General features: G+C 34.5%; 1 protein-coding gene across 1 annotated transcript; it reads left to right on the top strand.

Moving 5' to 3' along the window:
• Window positions 1-135: 135 nt before the first annotated feature.
• LOC106710744 lies at window positions 136-15794 on the top strand. Its single transcript, XM_045681090.1, has 13 exons — window positions 136-152; window positions 5851-5887; window positions 6189-6332; window positions 6587-6634; window positions 9176-9317; window positions 10052-10135; window positions 11338-11471; window positions 11789-11925; window positions 12260-12414; window positions 13167-13245; window positions 14402-14564; window positions 14948-15134; window positions 15377-15794. Exons 1-13 carry the CDS (start codon window positions 136-138, stop codon window positions 15553-15555), a joined length of 1506 nt encoding a protein of 501 aa, XP_045537046.1. The 3' UTR covers window positions 15556-15794.
• The last annotated feature ends 993 nt before the right edge of the window (window positions 15795-16787 follow it).

Below are 16787 nucleotides of genomic sequence, written 5' to 3'. Positions count from 1 at the left end.
ATTCGTAAAATAATCGGGATTTTATTCAAGTTTATAAATAAAGTGTATCTTAAAATATTTAAAGGGCTTTTCCATTGTGTAGTGCATTAAATGACAGTTGCCCGAAGTGTCGACCAGTGCATCGGTTTGTGAAAAATGGTGCTAAATACGAGGTAAGTGGAGTGTGGAAACATTTTTCGTTCTTAGTAAATAAGAAACTAAATTGTTGGAGCTTTTTTCCTTTCATTTGTTTTTAAAAGTTAATAAAACAGCGCAAGAACATATTGAACATACAATTATTTGAATGAAAATTACTAACAGAATGTGCTTAATATAATATTTTATTTTAAGATTATTAGTAATCGTTAATAATAATTATTAATAAGTTAATAAAAATAAAATCTACGAGAATTTTTTGGGACAATAAAGAAACGATAAAGTGACTATAGTATAGTAGCATTTTTTTTGGTGTCGGGGGAAATCTTCCAAATATACCCTGCCTTCAAGGAGGAAGACAGGGTTATGTGGGATTTGACCCACTAAAATCCCCGCGGAAGTCAGGTTCAGGTGCAATGATAAGAGGGTTCCGTAGTCTGCGATTTCTCTGGTATTGCAGATGTCCATGGGCGTCGATGGTGTTCCCGCCGTTTACTCCCTTATCTTCTAAACAGAATCTCCAAAGAACGTACCGGAACCCATAATCTAGTCCTAATGATTTGTGTTTATGTCTGTCAATTCGCGGATTCTTACGAGTATGTTCTTAATTCTTTTTTTAAATAATGAAATCCACACTTCTTATTTTATCAAAAGTTTTTTAATTTATAAATGTTAAAAGTGCATCATTATGCTTTAGAGGTGTAAATTACTAAAGTTAAATGGTCTGTACTAGTTCTATGACCCCGCTACGCTTCAGTAGAATAAACGCAGTCAATTGTTATTGACCACTCTACAAATAAAATTTTAGATTCGAATATCGAAGATACCTTTTGTTCAGGTACTTTGTATTTTCTATGGCGGTTTATTTCTATGTTAATGGAAAATTTAATTTGATATGACCTTGGTTAATACAATTTTTGGATTCTGTATAAAATTGTAATATTTTAAATATCTTTTTATTTTATTTCACGAAAGATTCTGAAGTTTATTGTTGGACTCATAAGGGATTAAATTGAATATGCATATAACAGTATTTAAAAGATTTACCATTGATTCCACGAAGAACGGACTCATGGTTGAAAAATAGAAAATACTATGTTTTGTAAGTGTGAATGGTTCAAAGTGCTCTATATTATAGTTCTGCGATACGTCTTCAATAAAAGCGGACAATTTATCTGAATCCAATTAGTACTTATTTTAACTTGTTAAGTCGCTACTTGTTCTAGTGGTTTCCAGCATACTAGTTTTTCGCTGCATTCAATTCTAATTAAGTCATTCATTAGACTAAGGATCGCGTCGGCTTCAATTATTTCTTTCGATGTTACCAAAATAGAAAAAAAAACTAAGCTGTTAGTTTGCCTCACTCTAGCGTCATTTTAATGCAGATATAAATATGGAGCAAATTGGGGTAAACTTTTGACTGAGAATTTTTAAAGTTTATTTTTAGGTGCGTTAGAAAAAGTCGGGAATTAAATTTCAGAAGCAAAATATGACGCTGCAAATGTAATGTAGCTAACTCTAAGGCCGAATTGCCCATTTAGTAGAGCTGTTGTGATTTTTTTTACTATGTGTCAAGGAACGTATTTTTATAAGGCGCCAAATATGAAAGATTTTGACTTAGTTACCAATGTCTCTTAGTACCCAAACGTACAGCTAATTATTGTTATTTGTAAAAGGCAGTCGTGTATACTAAACTTCATTAAAGTAATCAAATGAAATAACAAAGAATTTCCAAGATCATCTTAATCCGTGACAACGACGCAGATTTCTGGACGTGACCATGTCATGATATAATTGTTAATCGATTTATAGATACGTGCTTTTAAATGTTTAACTTTAATTACCTGAACTATTTTACTCTGAAACTTTTATAAACACATTTTTTTTTCGGAAATGTCTTCGCGTAATATTATGAAGTTATTTCACAATATTTTTAGGTTATTTTGCGCCATTGGAGTTCTTAAAGAGATTCACAAGATGGCGCTGTAAAATATTTCTATAAAATTTCAGTTTTTCTTGAATATGATTAAAGGATGCGCAACTATTTATAAAATTGCTCATTTTAATAATAAGGTAGATAAAGTTGTTAAGAAAAATATTGCGTCAGTGTACGTAATTATTTAAATGAACATCCTTGTTAGTTCGATGCATTAGGAAGTAGCTTTAAGGTCGGAAACTGAGGGAATGAAGACGCGCCGGATACTGCGAGGCCGCTCTACGAACTGTTTCATGCTGCAAATGTGTAGTTTTCAATTTGTTTCGGGTCCCATATTTTATCAACAACATTCCGGACGTTTACAATAGTTCAATACAATTTTGAAGTAAAATTTGTGTTCATTTCTTCAATTGTGGTTATGGGTTTTCAACGTTGACACACCGGTGCAAGAACAACATTTTTAAAGAGGTTGTAAGAAATTATGTTTATGTATATATTTCGGCACTAGAAATCTACAGTCTGGTATACTTTCGAAAAATACTACTGATATTATTACAAAGTTCTTTTGACACGGACAAACTTGGACCTATAGATGTCACCAAACTTTATTATAAAAATTTGTAAACAAAACTCCTCACGTCTGCCATGGGAATAAGAACCACCATCAGCTACAAAAACACAAAGTGTCATTATTTTTTTAGTCATCTGTTATACTCCAATTACCAATAAAATGCCGTTTGGTGGAATAGACTAATTATGCACCAATCTTTGTGGCGGAACGTTAAACAAAAAAGTGATAAGCATAACGTTCCGCGGCGCCGGCGCAACGAGTTCCCACGGGATACCCGGTCTGTGCTGTCCAAGTCTACTAAAGTACCGTGGTACTAGGAATATAGTCCATAGATTCTCATAACAACTATTTTAGTATATCATATCTCCAGTAAGTCACACATGCTGAGCTAGTATATGGAATAATATATATAGTCTATGATTGTATGTTAAAATTGGACATCAAAAAATCCACCTACACTTTTAACATAATTTCTTTGTTCAAATGACCATATATTTTACGCGGTTGTTCTATAAACACCGAAATGCCGACAGGTAGACAAAATAAATGTATTAAAATACAACTTTTAAAGTATCGAACAAAGACAGCGGCGCGCAGTGGTCCGCCGTTGGTGCGTCGCGGCGTCGCGTAATCCACGTAGAACAAAAGACTTAAACGGGCGCACGCTACAATGTCACCGTTAGATATTTTATTGTTAGTTTTTACGGTACAATTTTAGGTGATGTATTGTGAATACTGAAAGTAAATTAAATTTGTTACCATTGTTGACTTAGGATACAAGATAAAGTCTGCCTGAAAGCGAAAAAGTGCAACACTACTGAGCTGATAATCTTTATCGCAGTAGAACCTGATATTTTCTTTTGTGTACTTTGTAAAGATATAAGAGGGTGGTTCGAAATAAAATAAAAAAGTTTCTGCATATGTTTTATTACGTGTGTAAACCAACGAGTTATTTTCATTATAAAAAAAGTTACTTGAAACGTAAACATTTAATTATGTACTTCGAAATGATTTAATTATATTCTAGTTAAACATAAATTGTAGTTGAAAAGTCTTGTTCAACTATATTTAAATTAATAAACTATTATTTTTTTCTTAAATAAACATTCTACTTGCCGCGAAGAGTCGCTACAGTTTATTCAGTTGCGCTCTGTTTCCTCCGATATCATTCAATGTCATCAAAAAATGTACTGACGACCTAACGCATGGGACAGAATTTTTTTTTCTCCACGTCATAACGTATTTATCTTCCTCAGAGTTTACACACACTTTTGTTTCCGAATAACATTCGCGTAATGAAAGAATGTATGAAGAATGAGACCTAAGCATTTTTATTAAAATGTTACTACGCAATATAACTTGCAATTGTGAAGTTTCGGAATGGCCTATACAACAAACTTCGTTGTATACAAATGCCATTTAAGCTGGTGCCACTTCCTACTTTTTCCTTATTTTCAGCACAATAAATATGGTAAAGTTAAAAGACGCGACGTGTTGAAATAGGAACTTTATTATTTCAATACTAGCTGTCACCCGCGACTTTGTCCCCGCGGAATTAAAAAAAAAAACGTCCTATGCCTATGTCTTCTTCCAGACTATGATCTACATCTATGCCAAATTTCAGATCAAGATCCGTTCAGCGGTTTCGGAGATACTTTCAAACAGACATCCATCCATCCATCCAAATACTTGCATTTATAATATTAGTAAGATTATCTCTGTTTTCATTTTTTATTTTATAGCATCAGACGAACGCCGCATTTGTCGGTTACGAATTGAGAATTACTCGATATCAATCACTGAATTTGCAAATCGACGAGTAACGGATCAATTTATTCCGAATTCGATCACGATTCTATGCCGATTATAATTTACTTACAGATTTGACAAGATTGTCTAGCTGTAAGTTTTACAAGTTTTGATTATAAAATTTGATTTCAATTATCGTTTACTTACCATCATTTTTAGTATTTAGATATTTAAATCATCTAATATATAAAATTCTCGTGTCACAGTTTTCGTTGCCATACTCCTCCGAAACGGCTTGACCGATTTTGATGAAATTTTTTGTGCTTATCCGGTATCTATGAGAATCGGCCAATATCCATTTTTCATTCTGTTTTTTTTTTTTAAAGCGCGCGGACGGAGTCGCGGGCGACAGCTAGTTTTGTTATAAATACAGGTGAAATTCAGGGTTCGCGCACCAGTTTTTGTCCTCCAGATCAATCTATCTTCCGTCACTTCAGTCTCTCCTTTTTTATAGTATCATATGTCAGCAGATTTTATAAAAATAGTTAATTTATTTTCGTTCACGATAAAAGAGTATTAATATGCCAATATTGTAATTGTATATTTCTATAAATCATTAGTTCATTTACCTATCGTACCGTAATAATTTGCTTATTACGATTACTGAATTATCCGTGCAAAGGACTCGAAGGTTACGGTCCAGCGGCTACTTAATAAAATGGGAAAATTAAATTAAAGTTTGATGTACCAAAATTATACGGTTCATTTATTGAATGAAATTTACCATGTACTTACAGTAATTGATTGAAGTTTTTATTAAAATTTAACTAATCAATTTAGAAACTGTAGTTGTTTTTCTTTTTGTAAATTTAGATAGCTAATGTAAGTAGGTGGATACAAGTACACTATATGTATGTAGGTAGATATAAATATATCAGTACCTGATCCACTTGCTTCAGCAGGCGGTACAACACAAATCAAATAAATTGTAGTTTTTTTGCATTGGCATATCTATATTTATAGAATCAGTAATAATACAAAATGGAGGAGAATACAAAATTGAATTGGATTGTATACCAGCTACTGCAGATCAAATAAATTTCATTGATTCGATGTTATGTTGTAATTGATTAGGATATTGTTTCTCCAGCTCAATTTCCCGCCCTGTTATTACGACGCCGTGTATCTTGACCTCCCATAGTAGCTCTGATTTCGATTGAACAATACGTTGGCTTCGACTATAATAGGCTTCGACGTCACGATACCATATAAGATTTTTTTCTTATAGAATTGTATCAGAGATATGTTTATTTTATTTACAGTCTAAAAAAAGCTTTGATTTTTGTTATGTCTGTTTTGTTTCTAATTTTCCCCGTATCTAGTAAACTAATTGTAACAACACGTGTGTAATTTAAGCTTGTAACTGTAAGAATTTATATTGAAATAAATTTTATTTCAGATTAATTCTAACTTGCTGCGTGCTTCATTTTATAAGAGTGAGTATATTTGTATAATGTTTTCACTTTATTACACAAATGAAACATTTTTATTATCACCTGAATACCGTGGTTTTAAGGTTTTCCCACGAATTTTACTTATTATTGAATCTCCCTGTCCCTATCTCACTCTATGTGGGGTAGGCGCGACAGTTTTTGTCATTCAAACCGATCTATTTTTAATTTCAGTCATCACTTTTTCTTAATCATGTCACTTGTAATGCAATCTATGAAACTCTTTTAAACCTATCCTTAACTATATATACACCTAGGTATTAAGATTTTTTTATTTGTGCAACAGCAAATCAATACATCGCCATATGCAGAGGGATCGTCAGAGTCATCTGAGGCGTCAACTGAGGCACACCTCGTGTCGGCGTCGGCGGAGCTGCACGAGGGCTCGGGAGATGATCCTCCGGGGATAGCTGTCACCTCATCAATAAAGGTACAGTCACCTCCTTTCATAGGATCCCATTTGTCACAAAATGTCTAATGGATGTACTGCTTGTGAAAAAGTTAAGCTCCGTCCCTTCTTAACGAATAATTACTCTATGTGCCATCCAATTAATTTCCACAAACTTCATGAGGTCGATATTCTATCTAGTGCAAAAAAAATATCTGTGATAGTGTATTTTTACAAACATGCATAGATTATTGGTTTGATTATGTTAGGTATTAAAACGATGTATATTTTTTCAGAACGAGACAAGAGAAGCTCTTAAGTCAGACGGCAGTGAACAAGATCCGGTAAGTTTTTGAATTTATATTTAACATATGTATTATTAAAAAATTGCAGTCTAACTTAAAGAAGTGAACAAGCACATGGTACACAATTATTGTAACACGTTAGATTCTCCTAAGAACCTTCTGCCAACACAATCACTTTCTTATTAAAACGTCAAATTACTAACACAGTAGATATGGACATGCATTGTTTGTTTCACTCAAGGTCTTTATATAATACCGAGAGTGAAACTCTATGAATCTCTGCAATGAACTGACCATTTGAATACTATTAATTTGATATTAATGCTAAAAATATTTGAATACTGACGACAAAATTTAGTATTAAGTAGATATAGTATATATACTCGTATATATTTATAGAGTCTGAGCCGATATAAAATATTGGTAATTTAGCGGGTTAGGTGGAGCTTCTGCATCATCAATTGACGCGATGTTTTGAATTATATCTATTTCCATAATGCAATAGTTACATGTTTTATTTTATCTTTTTGAAGATTTTCTCTTTATAAATGAAAACAAAACAAAAATATTCGATACCATGGTGCGAATATTGATTGCTCAACTTGGTTACGGGCAGTGGTCCAAAGAGAGGCCGCAGGGCTGCTGCTGTTTGTGCAATCACGTATACAAATAGAATAACACCACAGCGCAGTGCGAAGGACGACTATCTAATACGCTGATATGTTTCCATTCTAGGCTACTTTTCAAACGTCATTTTTTTCTTTAATGTAACTCGTGTTTTATATCATCAGTAATCACTGATCATAAAGTAAAAAAATCTCTTATATTAGCTTTTTTTTTACAATATTCCTTCAATTTATCTCAAAATTATTAAAAAAAGACCAAATGAAAAATCTTTACACCAAACATATATGGAATTTGAGGTTCCTTTGTTTATTTAATTTCGGCGCTGGATCGAAACGAGATATAAACGAAGTTCGTTCCTTAAGTAACAATTAACATACAACTATAGATCATGAGAATGCAGTGAGACTTGTGATAGCATCTGACCTGTCGAGTGCTAACTACTCTGTGATCTAGCTGTGCTCTGACTCACATTGCAGCAAACCATGAACATTGTTTGCTCCACATAAGCCTGCGCCCGCGCATCGACGCCCTTCCCATAAAATTGCCATTACCTCTACATTTCAATTAAACTTATAGTTCGCTGGTACAACGAATTCTTGTCAAAATTATGTATTTTTTTCGTTTAACTAACTTTAAAAAATATTTGTACAACCACTTAAGATAAAAAATAAAACAAATGTTATAACTTATTGGCGAGCGATATAAGAGCTCAATGCAGCCGACAACCTAATCTGCATATACCGTGCTATACAAGTATAAGAAAATAGTAAGAAAGTGCTACAATTTCTTCAGTGATTTCTTTCTTAATTTCTTATCAATATAAAAACATTTTAAAGTAAAGATATTTCTTTAAAATGTTTTTATATCAAATTTTCCGTTGATCTTAAAAAAAGTCATTAGCATATTTTATTCTGTATTTTATAGAGCAACCACAGAATAGACAGTAGTCGTTGAACAATAAATTGTTGGCCCAATTCCCTAATGCGTGCCGCAGCTGAGGCGGGCTATCGGCGGCTGAGGCAGCGTGCGACCCGAACCGCCTGGCATACTTACTGATTATCCATTACTTTTTGTGCAAAACCTCGAAGGGGTCGTGACTGTGAAATGGTGCATTACTCTCGGTAATTCGACAATTTGTTTAGAAGAATTTTTTCTTTGGATAATAGATGCAATTGTCTTCGCCATTAGCACTTGCGGGAAAATTTTATTACACTTACGTATTTGTGTAACGGTTTTACTTTCGAAAGCATTTTGGGTCAATGTTGTGACACTAATTTGTGTAAAACGTTTGTGAGTGCTGGTCTGTGGGTTTATGGTCGACGGAAGGACGTCGTTAGGTTGGCTGAAGATAATCAAATGCCCTGAGCATTGTTATGAAGCAACGTTTTGAATGTCGCTGATTTGGAACTAAGCGTATAGAAAGATTTAATCTTTTTAAGTAAACCTTAAAAAAAATTACTAGGGTACATACTGGTAGAAATATCCGCTAGTTGCAGAGTTCATAACATCTCAAACATGCCAGCTGATAAAAAAAACTATGGTTATTTTTATTACAGTTTTATTTATCACTGTTATATTTACTCTTACAAAAGTACATTGTCATCATTTCACTATCATTTTTATTCACTTTAAAAAAATAGACAACTCTATATTCTATTAAAAGTATCACCATTTACCTTCGACTTCGCCGTTAAAAGTTGGTGAGCGGTTATTTTGATGTTTATTTATTATAGTATTAGTTGTCGCCCGAGACTGGCGCCCGTCTGCGCGGAATTATAAAAAAAACGTAATAAGTACTTATGTGTTCTTCTAGACTATGTTCTACATCTGTGCCAAATTTAATCCAGAATTAAGCCGTTCCGGAGATACCTTCAAACAAACATCAATCCATCCATCTAAACATTTGCATTTATAATATTACTAAGATGTAAGATTATTTATGTTGTAAATTAGGTGGTGTTTGTATCGGAGAAGAATAGCTACATCCCGGTGAGCATCAAGCCGCGTTCGCCGGCCAGCGAGGTGGCTTGGCGCGAGCCACCCGCCTGGGAGCGCGAGTACCGCCGACAACGCACCAATGGCAGTCGAGTCCAATGTATGTTGTATCACACAATAACAATGTGCCTAGCACAAATATTTGTGACAATCGCCTACGATTTCATACAAATTTTGACATAATTAGTGACACGAAGGCGATTGTCATATGCGCCTAGTGCGAGGATCCTGGATAATTCACTGTATTTTTGGATGTCAATAAATTATTTTTCAACTTTTTTTTTTCAATTTTCAATATATAATATCATAGGCAGACAGTTGTAGACACATCGCCTGTTTGTCAAAATGTTTTTGCTGAGGTGTAGAGTATTGGCAACTGTTGTCTTAAGTAAGCTACGCAACAAATCAAGGTACGATGTGAACGTAATAAATCGTGTATAGGGTGTGTTGCAAAAAATCGTAAATGTTTTTGATTTTGTTACGTTGAAGATGTAAATGGCGGGTATTTAATTTTTCTATTTTTATTCTTACGTCCTGGTTAACGCGTGTCTCCAGTGTTGTAAAATCGGATATGATGTTATCAACATAAACGTCTCTGTCCCGTTAGTTGCACAACACAATGCAAGGAATGAAATAACACCGTAACCAAAGTATTAAAAGTAAATTATATTAAGTAATACATTTCCTGTATACACTTTAAAAAATAAGAATTTCAAAGCCTTTTTAAACGAATCTACATTGAAGCAAAGATACGCGCATTGTTGGTTACATATGAGGACGTTTTCATTGACGTTAGTGGAAATCAACAAATTATAATAAACGTATGTTTATCAGATATCGAGGCAGAATGTCAGGACGACTTCATGAAGATCAAGGTCGGATTCAACGGGTCTTTCAACGGACTTGTTTACTCAGCAGGTAATTATATCTTACTTACTATAATATAATCTACTTCTAGTTTACCAAAAAGAAAAATTAGCATTATAAGAGATATTTTAGACATTTCTAATAAAAAATAACCTACAATAAAGTAACTACATATTATTTATTAACATAAGTAGCTTTTATTTCAAAAGTTTCAAGTGTAATTAAACATGTATAGAGATGTCCAACTTTTAAGAATAAGTCATTGTTGAGAACATCACACAACAAAGCAATCTATTGTAATAAATTAGAAAAGAGCTGGTGTGAAAGGTCATATTATAATTGTTGCTCTGCCACGCCTCCTTCCGTTAACGGCGTGAATTAGCACTACAGTACTCTACAACAGTTAGGAAGATTGACGCGGTGTTAACGCATTGGGGAACTGGGTAAATTACTTAATAATGTACATTCAACATAGTAGCACTTCGAAATATGTGGTTAAGTGCACTCGACTTACAACCTTAATATCGTGGAGATGTCGTATCGGAAGCTTAAGTTGGCACGTCGGACGGAAGAGTATTCTTGTTTACGATGTGCCAAATAAAATATCTGATACTTTAGTTACTTAAAGTATAACAAAATACGGGTTAAGCAATAATGTTCTATTAAATGTTTTCTTTTCGACTATTTTTTTTTCACTGACTCTTTTATTATGTTTTGTATGATTTTAATAGAAGTGAAGTGAAAAATCAAGACGTTTTTACAAGAGACACCTGCGCCTGTTATCAGACTTTTGCAAACAATGCAATTGTTATCGTTTGCAGATAACATTTCATTCAGTCTCACCGTGAGACTAATATTGTGATTGTATGCAACATTATTTAATACGCAATTACAAATTAAAATTTATTATATTTGATATCTTTAAAGACAATGTTGTATGTTTTTATTGTTTAATAATCTTTAGATAATATCGCCTTTGACTAATTGTTGTTATTTTACCCGATAAATTTAAAGAGGGTAATAGATTTTTTTTATATCGTTAGGTGGCAAACGAGCAAGCGGCCACCTGTATTTGGTGAAATAGACAAGCGACCGCTGCCTATAGAAATTATTAGCAAATTAAAATTAAGATGCGTTGCCTACTTCTAATCCACGATGGAGGGGACCCACAGAGGGAGAATATTTACCCTTCTGTGTGGTCGTGGTATCACTGGGGGAGCTGACCTGGGTAATAGTAATTATTGTTGGCACAGGATATTCATACGACCCGGACTGTATGTATATAAATGGTTCTGGAAGAGAATACTACGAGTTCTACATACAACTCAACCGCTGCGGCACTCTCGGGAGAAATGGACAGCACGAAGATACAAAGAAACATCCCACTGTAAGTTCATTCATAAGTTGTTAATGATAATGGGAACTTAGCTAGACTTACTTAGTTGAAGCGTTTTCAACTTATGTGACAGTATTTGTAAAACAAGTTCAACTTATAACATTTGTTTTAAAACGCAGTTGTTTCTGTTGGCAATAACCTTTTCAATAATTTTTTCCTAGACAACAATTGACTAGTGATATTATTTTTTTATATTGTTACAATATATATTTAGATAGTTATTATAAGTCTAGTAAAGTGGTGTGATTGTTTAGCGCTGTTATTAAAATTATATAGGACATGACGATAAATAATTAATTTTATTATAGAAGAACTTGATGTGGAACACGATCACGGTGCAATACAACCCTTTGATAGAGGAGGACCTGGACGAACACTTCAAGGTTACTTGCGAATATGGATACGACTTCTGGAAGACTGTCACCTTCCCATTTCTAGAAGTAGAGTAAGTTATAAGACATTTTATTCACTAGCTAGAAAAATGCTGTTTACTATGTTAAACCAACGCGCTAATGTTTCAATACAGTGAATAAACCAGGCGAGCTGCTGGCCCTGAATGTGTTAAGATACTGTGACCAATATAATATGATAAATTTCTCCTGGCGACTTCGTCTGAGCGGAAATAAGAAACTTAATAAGCCTATCCGCTATTTCAGATAGTAATCTAAGTCTGTACCAAATTTCGTACAGATCCGTTAGCCGTTTTGAAATTACCTGCTAACAAACATCCATACATTCATATTTGTAGTATTAGTAAGGTGATCATAATATGTATGTAGGGTGGCGACGGGAAATCCGGTGGTGTTCACGCTGCAGCCTCCGGAGTGCTACATGGAAATCCGCGGCGGGTACAGCGCGACCGGCGCGCGCATCTCTGGCCCCGTTCGCGTCGGTGACCCCCTCACCCTGCTCATATATATGCGCAGTTCATACGGTGTGTAACACACGCACTCAGCAGAACTTTATAAGCGATCCTTCAGTTCAAACTGAAGATTATCTTAACTAGTTCATAAGAAGCATTTACGAATCACTTGGTCAATTAATATTGCGTCTCTTATTACCAAATGTTTAAGAAGAAAGCGTTTCATCAAGTCGTCTTTTTGTCTGAACTTTGTAAACCTGCTTTTGAGCGTATAAATTCACACAGCTTATCACGATAGAATCAGTTTTGTAGTGACGAACGATATCTTAGATACAGTTTAGTCGCCCATAACAACCGTAGATGGAGCAATATCAGTATGACCGTAACGCAAGGGCGGTGTAACGGAGTCTCAAGTTGCGTGACTCGGTGCAATGCGATGCCAAATACTTGCAGGTTCATTGATCCTTCAGTTTTAGGCAAAAGTCGATGACTCAAAATGTGGGTCAGTAAATTTCTTGACGGTTATTATATTAATTTAACGATCAAACTATACAGAGTTGTTAAAAATACGTAGCCGTTAAATTCTGAGGGCAACGGGCTGGAATTTCGATTAAATTTTGTATTTTCTTCTTTTTTACAAATATTGCTGTCTTTTGCCTATCAATACGTCATGTTGTACGATATGATAAATCTTTAGCGAAATCTTATGATTTTCATAATTAATTCGCATGTAAACCTTTTTTAAACTAGTATTTTTTTTTGGGTTAGCTATCTCTATGAAATTATAATAGACTTATAATAATGGTATGCATGTTGGTTTTCAGACGGATTTGATATTGTAGTGAACGATTGCTTTGCTCATAACGGCGCGGGCAAGCGGATACAGCTGATAGACGAATCCGGGTGAGTCACCAGTAATACTTATTGATACTGACATTGATTTTGATAAAATTTAGTCATTAAACATGATTGGTACTATTTAATGTAAATTTTGTGATTTTAATCAGGGTATTTTCTTGAAATTTTCCTAAATTATAGTGCTAAAAAGCGAAGTAAAAATCAATTTAATTTTGATGTTTATTTAAAGATTCAACAACGAATAAGCACTATAATTCCAAGATTACTTTAGTTTTACTTCTAGATCTGTTAATATCGTTCTATTTTCCATCTTCATTTTTTTGTGGAAAAATTACATTATCATAGAACACATCGCAACAAAAACGCAACGTAACGTGTTAATGTATACAATGCTTACATTGTACGTTGTGAATTTCAACTTTATTCAACAATAGACACCTGATAAGATTTACACCTGGGACTTTAGTTTTCTAACCGTTACCTTGGAGTGTTGTGTATAACTGTTGCTTTACGGAGGTGTAATTATGTCAGTTGTGTGACCTTTTTTGTCCTGGCTTTTACCTAGAATGGTTTTATAATACATACGGCGAAACTCACGTTAGTCCAGTGTATGAACTAAAGATAGGTGAAGAGGTGATTTTTAATTCTCTATTATATTGTCTCAGGATAATTGTAAAAGTTATTAATATTAAAAACGAAGAGTTTTCAGTATGAATGTGATGACATGTATTTTATTATGATTGACTGAAAATCTAGTTTGAGTAAGGACTCGTGACGGTTAAAGGGCGTGTGAAGAGTGGAAATAGGAACAAAGAAAGATGTATAGTCAATTTCAATGGAAATGACAAATTATAACAAACCTGTCTAACAATTTTAACTATATAGTGCTGCCTGTTGCTATAATTACTAAATTATTTAAATATAGTTGTAGAACATAATCTGTAAGAACAAACAGGCTACTTATAAAGTTTTGTTAATGCCGCGCGGACAGAATCGCGGGCGACAGTTAGTTCCAAAATAAATCCATAGACAACAAGCGACTGTCAGTCAGTGAAAATATAATTCCTTATTTCCATTTCATTCGACTATACTAATATATTGTTATCCATTGTCAAAGGGGATTCAAAGGGGAGTCAAGGGTTGTCCAATGTATTAAAGCTGTAGAACCAACTTGTGGCAGCAAAGCACGTTTATTTCTCAGATGTCCAGTAGAAGAGAAGCTAATCTCTCGTTTCCGCGGCTCCTGGTCGGAGTCAGGTGTTTACGAGACGCAAGTTTATGCCTACATGAAGACTTTCCGCTTCACCGGCTCCCCCGCCCTCTACATCGAGTGTGACGTCAGAATGTGCCACGGACGGTGTCCTGTGAGTAACATCTCTCATAATCAAATGTCAATCATAATCATTCAATCCATATAAAGTGTTTGCTCAGTTAAATATTTATTTACATATTTAACCATCGAACATTTATCATTTTGATTCAGCTACACTGTCTTTGATTTGTCTTTTATAGAGTTTCAATCTTATTACAAAATTTTCTAACATACTTATGCTATATCAATAAACAACACCATTTTTTTTTCTTTTGTCGCTTATTTTTGTAAAATAATTAACTTGGGAGATTTTGACACATTTAGCATCACATGACCAACGAAGAAACTTTCTAAGCATTGTCAATTTCTTTTCTTTTTTATTAAATTTCAACTCCATACTTCCCATTTACTAACAACCATTTCACCCATCTCTAGTCGCAACCGTGCCACTGGCGTAACATGAAGAGTGTACGCCGGCGTTCGGTCGCAGGGCGGGAGGAGGCTGCGGGGGTTGAAGGACGGGAGGGGATGGCGCCGCGGCTTTCGGAAAACATCTCCCTGTTCCAGTCATTGCGAGTTCTGCAGGAGGATGAGGAAGACGCTGAAATGGCTCCCAGTACAGGTATTTATAGAACTAAATAAACAAATATTAATTATGTCAATCAGGTCCAAATAAACTTTAGAAGTTTCGTAATTATTAACATTTGAAGTTTATCTCTATCAATTTCAGGTCAACACGTTTATTTCTTAAAATTCATAAAGAATTCCTATTTGTTATTACTACGAGTACTTACTTACTTTACTGAATATTATTGGTTCCTTGGATGTTAAGCGGTTTTGATTGAGGTTATGTTTAATTTGCAGCATCCACCGATGGTCAGACATGCATCAGATCATCAGCTCTGTCCGCGCTGGTGGCGACGTGCGGTGCGCTTGTGGCCGCGCTGTGCGGCGCGCTGCTGGTGCTGGCGCGCGGCCGCCGGCACGCCACGCCCACTGACCCCGCCCACGTGTACGTACCGCACAAGGGACGGATCAAATAGAATTATAACTAGTGATTTATGCGATTTAAAGACTTTATTGCCACAAACGTACGCGTTAGGGTACAAAAAGTGGTACCATATGTATGCGAATTAAGTCTCTTATAAATTTTAACCCTCAAATTCATGGTAAGAGGGCGCTTAAGGCGTTAGTAGTGCAAAAACCAGGACTGTTTAAACATTACCTTTGAATAAGAAACTCAAATGACTCCGAATGGTTCTATTAGATTTTTACTTTAGTTTTTAATTTTAATAGAAAACGGCTAAAACACTCACGTACATTTGTCCGGTGTCGGCACCGAGTGAACGACGGGCCGCGTCCGTGAAATAATACCAGTCACTCTCACCCTGATGAAGGGCTGATGGGCTCGAAACTAGTCGGTGCCGACAACGGACAAATTTACGTGAGTGTTTTAGCCGTTTCGTATAATTTTAGTAGACACAATCATGAATCGACAAGCATGGTCACTAGGAAAGCTCATTAGATTTAGTATGACACTAATGGTTTGCTTAAGTAACGATAGTTAGACTCTGAGCATGTGCATAGTGTTATGGATAAAGTTAATTTAAATATTTCCCGCCATAAAATATTTTTGGTTCATTTGTTTTATTTTATTTAAATTTTAAATACCGCTTTAACTTTACCATACAGAAAATCTGTAATAATTCATAAAATAAATACAACCCACATAAATAAATAAAAAACTTGAGAGGTGTCAAGGGACACCCGGATGGAACGAAGTTTTGTTACGAAGGAATTGTAATAATTTTTTTTTAAATCGCGACACCACACTGTTCAATGCGAAATAGAAATGAAAATATCTGGCTTGTTTTCTATAAGAGAGAGAGAGACAGACAGAGAAACATGCGACGCCGCACAGCTTACAATAGCTTACTATAGCAAAAAGTGTCGTGACAACTTTTCGTAAGAATTTTTTCCGTCTAGCTCCCTTTCACAACGCGCGATAAGGAACTTCGTTCCAATTATTACGGATAATATGAGCATTTTAACGATGATTTAAGTTATAATTTATAACGATGTACATAGAAATATAAATAAATATATTGAAATTAAACTAGTAAAATTAAGTTACGCACATAATGACGAATAGAGAGGATTTATATTTAAAGTTCTAAAAATATACCTCCTCCTATTCGCTTTTAAATTATATTTGTGATAAGATATTGTCTAGTTTATAACTTTTTTATTTTATTTTAAATAAGAAAGTAAGACT

This window comes from Papilio machaon, chromosome 14, assembly GCF_912999745.1.
Source record: "Papilio machaon chromosome 14, ilPapMach1.1, whole genome shotgun sequence".
Lineage (NCBI taxonomy): Eukaryota > Metazoa > Arthropoda > Insecta > Lepidoptera > Papilionidae > Papilio > Papilio machaon.
This window is presented reverse-complemented; position numbering and strand designations above follow the sequence as displayed.

Bases quoted from the DNA above. Each gene is read 5' to 3' on its own strand.
- LOC106710744 (XM_045681090.1), top strand. The intron at 5,888-6,188 runs GTGAGTATATTT...TTTGTGCAACAG, and splicing joins GCGTGCTTCATTTTATAAGA to CAAATCAATACATCGCCATA. The intron at 9,318-10,051 runs GTATGTTGTATC...TATGTTTATCAG, and splicing joins CAATGGCAGTCGAGTCCAAT to ATATCGAGGCAGAATGTCAG.